At 34.7% G+C, this 6,761-nt stretch overlaps 1 protein-coding gene, 1 long non-coding RNA gene and 1 pseudogene across 3 annotated transcripts; 1 reads left to right on the forward strand and 2 right to left on the reverse strand.

The window, feature by feature from the left end:
• Nucleotides 1-688: 688 nt before the first annotated feature.
• Nucleotides 689-1,295, reverse strand: LOC145140083 (transcription factor PCL1-like). Its single transcript, XM_079073692.1, has 2 exons — nucleotides 1,140-1,295; nucleotides 689-1,090 (listed from the first exon to the last, which is right to left on the reverse strand). Exons 1-2 carry the CDS (start codon nucleotides 1,212-1,214, stop codon nucleotides 689-691), a joined length of 477 nt encoding a protein of 158 aa, XP_078929818.1. The 5' UTR covers nucleotides 1,215-1,295.
• A 240-nt stretch (nucleotides 1,296-1,535) lies between these two features.
• LOC145140084 (L-ascorbate oxidase homolog) lies at nucleotides 1,536-2,875 on the reverse strand (annotated as a pseudogene). Its single transcript, XR_013722075.1, has 5 exons — nucleotides 2,732-2,875; nucleotides 2,544-2,641; nucleotides 2,184-2,448; nucleotides 1,998-2,097; nucleotides 1,536-1,921 (listed from the first exon to the last, which is right to left on the reverse strand). The product of XR_013722075.1 is annotated as an L-ascorbate oxidase homolog (transcript).
• A 2,338-nt stretch (nucleotides 2,876-5,213) lies between these two features.
• LOC145136142 (uncharacterized) lies at nucleotides 5,214-6,181 on the forward strand. Its single transcript, XR_013720253.1, has 4 exons — nucleotides 5,214-5,324; nucleotides 5,419-5,513; nucleotides 5,628-5,672; nucleotides 5,841-6,181. It is a non-coding gene; the product is annotated as an uncharacterized LOC145136142 (long non-coding RNA).
• Nucleotides 6,182-6,761: the final 580 nt, after the last annotated feature.

The following is a 6,761-nucleotide window of genomic DNA, read 5'->3' on the forward strand; positions in this document are numbered from 1 at the left end:
CAATGTAAAAAAACTAGATTATAACATAAACGATTACTTAATTGGATATTTAATGAAAATATTGTACATACAAATATCTCAAAAACACATATCCCCTTTAAGTAAATGCTTTCAATGTACAAAAGAATGACAAGATTTTATTTTATTTAATTCTCATGAAAGGAACTAATACATAACATCACATTTACCAATTCACATGCAAAAACTAAAAGTTATAAAATGTAACCATCCTTTTATAAAGAAACAAAAACAACTAGTCAATATCTTCTTCCTCCTCTTCTTCTTCATTGCTCGATGTACTACACTACTAGAAAACAGCTCTTTAATGACGCGCAAACAATGACACGCAGTGATTTACGATACGCAAAAGCGTGCGCCCTAAAATTAAATGTCATCTCTTCTAAAATTTGAAGGATAGAGGACACGCATTTGTGCGTGCCCTGAAATTAGTGTCATAGCAAAAAAAAAACACGGAGGGCGCCTTTCGTAAAATGTGTGTCGTGTAAGGACGTCACTTTATATTTTTTTAATAACGCGCGTTCATTAATTCCTCCTGATAAGCAACTAGGGCTTTTTTTCACATTCATTCCACACAAAATCGTGAACATTTCTACCGAGGAAGAATAACGATCGTTTCTCTTGTACCCCCAATCTCTGAATTCTACCCCAAAAATTTATGTAATATCTGCTAATCTGAATCGTGAAACCTCTTGGGAACAACAGCGGAAGCGAACAAAGGATCGGAAGAAGATGGCCCTTCGTTAGATGATCCGTGCATCCGTTTTACATAAAGCCTATACTTCCGTAAATGACTGGCGACGTTCTCTCTGGTCAATCCTTCAACGTTCATCATCTGCATAATCGTTTTAGGAACAACGTTCTTCACTCCTAAATTCCCAACAACCTCCACAAATCGCTTGTGCAGTTGAGAAGTCCAAACCAAACGAATCCTTTTCAACAAAGTTATGGAAGAATCATCGGCTCGCAAAGCGGAGTCAGCTTCCCCTCCAGCTCCACCGCTAGCGCCGCCGCTATCAACTCTCCGTAATTTCCTCGAATCAGAATTGTCTTGAGTCAGATCGACGGTATCCTCGCCTTCCACAACCGTCTTGAGTCGGATCGACTTTCAGAAACCCGACCTCCCACTCTGAAACTCGGTCGTCGTCATCTCCACCGCTGACATCGAAGTCGGTAATTCTGACTTCCTCTCCCATAGCAATAAATTGGTCGGTAAGTTGAACCGATTTCAACGAATTAAGCGCCCTGGATAACAATTTTGGAGTAGGGTTCAGAGATTGGAGAAATTTAGGGTTCAAGAAGACTCTTGAAAGCTCCTAAAAGACTGCAAAACAGGTAATTAAATTGACTTGTTGGCTACTTCATTTATTTTCCCTAATTAAATTCTCAATCTTTTATGTTGGCTTCATCTTGTGTTGCTAGTTTCCCCTCTGCGTCCACCTCTCCTTGTCTTAGCTAAGAAGAAGCTTATGATTTTACATTTTCTCTCACCACTTCATTTTCACTCCTCTCAATTACTAACGATTAGGGATCTCAAGGCTACACTGAATTCTTTGGATCACATACTTTGCTTGTTTCATTGACCAATGAATCTCATAGGTGGGACCCCATGGTAGTGGTAAAGAAGCTTTGGTGGTGGAGCCATCATAGTGGAGGGTTGCTATAGCTGTAAGAACTGGTTTGGTGAAACGAGTTGAAGCAACAATGAAGTAGTCTTCTACAGGAGCATTAAGGTTGACCAAGAAAGAAGAGGATTGACCAACATGAATGTCTAGTGATTCGTATGATTCTTGTAAAGTATGTGATCCTTCAGTTTCGACTAGTGTCAGTGTATGGTTTTGGATTCTGAAGTTAATTGAAGTGGTTAAGGCCACATTTGATACTCTAAACATGTACCTTTGACCTGAAAGATTATCATATATTAGAAAGAAGTCAAGAACCCATGTCATGTTGAGTTTATAGGGTATGAAAAATGTAACCATTTTGAGTAGTGAAAGAGGTTGATTGAACATGACCATTGATTAGTAGAGCATCAGCCATGGGAAGAGTGTTCCCAGAGTCGAGTGTTTGTTGTAGTGTCTGAAAAAGAACCTTATTAATTTAACTGTTTGTCTACAATGTAATTGAGAAGGATATATGAAAGGGGAGAGAAAATTAGAAAATACCCTCTGATCTGATTTCCACCAGTCACTGATGAGTAAAGTGAACTCCTCAACTGGTTTGAGATATGGGACAAAAATCACAGCTCTTGCTCGGATATTAATTGCTCCAAAACCACCAACATGCATCTTGGTTGAAGGAAAGTAGGAATAAGTTCCAATTTGATCTTTCATTTGCATTTGGTATGTCCAGTTTGAGTTTGGTGGGATTGGGCAGTTTGTCCCCAAAACTCCATCTTGCCATGAGGTCTTTCTTTGTTAGATACCATTCCTAATGTAGAGTAAATAGAAATCCATATAGTAATATGAGCCATGATCACAGAAAGCAAAAAAGAACACAGAATCAAATCAGAGGAAAGTACTTACCAGGTGATAAGAAAGGGCTCATCCAGCTTGTTAATGACATTGTCGTTGGTGATACAGTCAATGGTTGGGCCTGGGAACTTCCCATTGATAAGTATGCCCTAAAGTAATGGTGGAAAAGAAGAGATTATAAGTTAAGATATCATCATCATCTTGAAGTGTGCAGTAAAGAGAAGTGTGTTGACTCTTACCCTTTGTGAAACACCAAGAGGAGAAATTTGTCCGTATGTAACTTCAAATATAAAAAATCTGTATGGGTCTTCAGCCTTCACAAAGAAGACACATAACCAAGCCAAAAGTCCAAGATAAAATGGCCGGAATATGGCCTGATTCATGTTGTCTGAGTATGTCCTTCAACCCCTCCTGTGTGGTGCCTCTGTTATTAGTTTCTACTTTAATTCGTAGTTTTCAAGCTTTTTTTATAGATATGGTTCGACTATTTTGGTTACATTTTTTGTTTCTTACAAACGACTTGGTTTTTTAGTTTTTTTTTGGTTTCGGTCTTTGGTTATGTTTTTCTGCGTTTTCTAAAACCATCCATTTTTTCATTTTTCTCGGTTTTCCATTTTTGTTGTTTTTTAAAATCATTCATTTTTACAACATTTTGACTATAATGAAGACCCATAATGACTATAATGACTAAAATGCCCTTGCTAACTTACAACCATGAAGGGTAATTATATACATATTAATTCTCATGCAGTTGGTGAACAGGAACGTTTGGGTAATTATATACATATTAATGACTAAAATGCCCTTGCTAACTTCCAGATTTGGTGTTGGCTTTAATGAAGATCTGGTGCTCAATTCCAGCTTACCATTTTTTTTACCTAAGTTCTGTTTAATTCAAATGCAATTGATGTGGAAGTGATATTTACTTTTATAAAGGGTAAGTTTGTCATTTTTGGTTATGTTAGGCTCCTACCTATCCTTACAATGAAAAATGGTTGGAAGGAATTATACTACTTTAATTTTAATGTTTTTTCTTACCATTTATATGTTAGGCTGCTATCTTTGGGTTTCCATCTGTTAATGGTTGGTAATACAACAAAGCATATGCCAAAGCAATTTCGGTAAACGGCTACCCAATTAAGACCATATGTTAAAGGAGTGTTGATGGACTTTGTCTCTCCATTGTTTCCTTCAGCATTTATATTCATTCTCAGCATAGGAAGGTTGTCAAGATGTTTTAGTAATTAATGTTTTCCCTTTTTCTACTTTTTTTTTTTTTTTTTTTTTTTTTTTGTATATTTACTCCACTTGCAAAATTGGCCGAACACTTTGTGTAATTTGCTACCCTCGTGATCAGTATGACCAAAATACCCTTTTTTCTGTTGCTTTAGCTAGTGTTGCCAGTGGAGCAACTACGACTGCTTTGACCCAACATTTTGCTCTTCAAAATTACACAGCAGATATAGCTGCAAAGGTAGTTTTCTTGATTTTATATGGCTATATAATAAGAACACAATAATAATAAATTAATAAATTAAAATATTTCTAAGGAAGGAACCCATGAGACAGTGGCAACAATGATTGGAATGGCTTTAGAGATTCTTTTTGCACACTTACAATAGGACACACTCAACTATCATATTCTTCTCTTTTCTGTCCCTCAAAATGTTTCACATGTATGGTTAGTTATGCTTCTACTTCTTATTGAAAAAATCATTCTTAAAAAATATATATATTTTACTATTTCTTTCATGTTTTGAAGCTAATTACAAAGCTGTTAGCTGCCTTAATCCCACTGCATTAAAGTATGAAAGACGCTCAATTCTTTTGTTGCATTTAACAGAGACCGGTGGAAGTGATTTTCATATCTCTCTCTATTACAACATTATAGTTTATTAATAAATTAATAAACGTAATTGCATTTTTCCTTACTTCTTTCTGTCTCCAAAAGAGGTCTGTTTTACAACTTTTTAGAATAGTTAAAGATCGGGGAAGACTAATCTGGATTATGCTATGAGAAAATTTTGAACCTTATAAGTTGCTTCATGCTTTTCATGTATACTTTGGATGATGCTTGGACTCAGTTTCTTTTACAAAACTTGGCATATTTCTTATTATATAATTTTTTTTTCTTTCCATTTTTTATATACAGGGAATAGCCGGAGTTGCAATTGTTGGTCCTCTTGGACTTGTCACACCTCAAAGAAAACCAATGATCGACTTCCCAAACCAAAAGATTGTTGTTGCTGATGATGTAAGGTTCTACAATCTTCTACATAGAACTTCACACTCTAAACTTTATTTTGTGAGAGAAAAAGCTCTTTTTATTCGAAGTTCTATTAATAAAGTCATTCAATAATGGGACTAGCATATTTGTTCTTGGTTGTAGATGTATATAAGTGGTGATGGGTGGTTTTCAAAGAATAAGAGAATAAGAAGAGGGAAGAAAGTTCTAGCAAGTCTTTGAATTTCTTATAATCTTTCTTTTTAAGTTTATTTTATGCAAGTGATGTGGTGGCTTAAAGCATGAACCTGTAACTTCTTGTCTTCTGTTTAACTCATTAGGCATAAATGGTACACCAAAACTTTTAGCTAAAACACCATTCTTTATAAATTATAGATTAAGTCTAAATCAATGACCATATATTATCACTATAACGATAACATATGTTGGGTGTTTTGACGTGTCTATTTTCTTAGGTGTGTGGTATGTCAATCTCAGAAAAGCCATAAAGACATGTGCTTTGGATAAGAATATAGAAGCTTATAGCCATTAAGATCTAACAAAAATAGGCAAAAGAGGTCTTACCATGAGTATGGGACAGAAAATTTGTAAGTTTTTTTTCCTTTTGAAAGAGGATGATGTCGTGTCTCCTAATAATATCTCTTTATTGTCTCATTTTTTCTTGTGGTTTATTCTCTCTAGGGCACTTGGAATTGACCTAACAGAACTTTAGTCTCTGGTCTCAGGTTTGCATCAAACCTGAATCCAAAATAAGTGACAGAAAAGTAAAATCTCAGGTATCGGTAGCTGTACATGTAAAAACAGAGCTGATAAAATATCATCTTGTTTATAAATAGAATGAGCTTGTAAATATTTGTATGTAAAGTTAGTTTATACTTCACTTCTTGCAGATTGGTCACAGGAGGCCATATACCTAGGAAATCATTTTTTTAAAGGTCAAGATACCATTAAATGTATTGATGTTAAGGTCAAATATATATATATATATATATATATATATATATATATATATATATATATTACTGTTCTTAGAACTCTCATAATTTGTAATTTATTTGAATAATCTTCTTCTCATGGTAATTTTTTTTGTTGAAACTTGACAGGATTATGTCCCTGTATTGGAATACTCAGAAATGGAGGCAGATCAAGTGGACAACCTTATAATGTTTTTTTCTCACAAAAGAGAAAATGGAGTTGCCTAAGCTAAAATGTCAATTAAGCTTTTTAAAACGTCAAATAACAGAAACAAGCCGGTTTAAAAGACAATTAAGGCGTTTTTGTGCTTAGACTTACAGAGAGACGTTTAACTTCATACCACTAAAATACATTAAATTATATCAATAATCTTTGGCTTAATGCAAAAAGTGGCAACATATTTCCATTAATTTGCAGGGATGAAATGAGTGCTTTGGAATCTTCTTAACCCGATCAGGTGGGTATTCACTTTCCTCTTTTCGAGATCATATCATCTTGTATTGTATTCATGTTAAATTTACCGATTTGCCATGTGCAGGTTCAGACAGCTCTAGTAACCTCCTTCCATGCCCTGCAGCCTCTCAAAGTTCCTACATTCAGGTTATTCTCTTAGAAAGAAAATTGTCAAATGAGAATTTAGTCATGGGTTTCTTTTAATGTTGTACATGGTTTGTTTTCTATAATAAATATTATGCAATATTAGCACTGTGTTACATTTACTTACTATTCGAATGATTATTTGTATTTGACATATTAGTGCAATGAATTATTTTTATTGTTTATGGTATTTTATTTTGTATTACGAGACTTCTAATGTGTTATTTAATTTGAAAATTAGTAAATCTATCAAAAATATATAATTTTAAAAACATTTAATATGTTGACACGCAAAAATGTGTGTCGTCTTCCTTTATGACAGGGGCTTTCTTGATACGCATTGCGTGTCATAAACACGCGCGTCGTAAGGTTACGACACGCAAATGCATGTCGTCTTCCGTTATGACAGGGCCTTCCTTGATACGCATTGCGTGTCATAACTGCGCGTCGTA

This window comes from Lactuca virosa, chromosome 9 (genome assembly GCF_052849685.1).
Source record: "Lactuca virosa cultivar CGN04683 chromosome 9, Lactuca_virosa_CGN04683_v6, whole genome shotgun sequence".
In the NCBI taxonomy this organism is placed as follows: Eukaryota; Viridiplantae; Streptophyta; class Magnoliopsida; order Asterales; family Asteraceae; genus Lactuca; species Lactuca virosa.

Excerpts from the sequence above, each read along its gene's own strand:
- LOC145140083 (XM_079073692.1), bottom strand. The coding sequence starts at position 1,214 with ATGGGAGAGGAAGTCAGAATTACCGACTTCGATGTCAGCGGTGGAGAT. Across the intron at positions 1,091-1,139 it reads ACCGAGTTTCAGAGTGGGAG|GATACCGTCGATCTGACTCA; the intron begins GTCGGGTTTCTG and ends GTGGAAGGCGAG.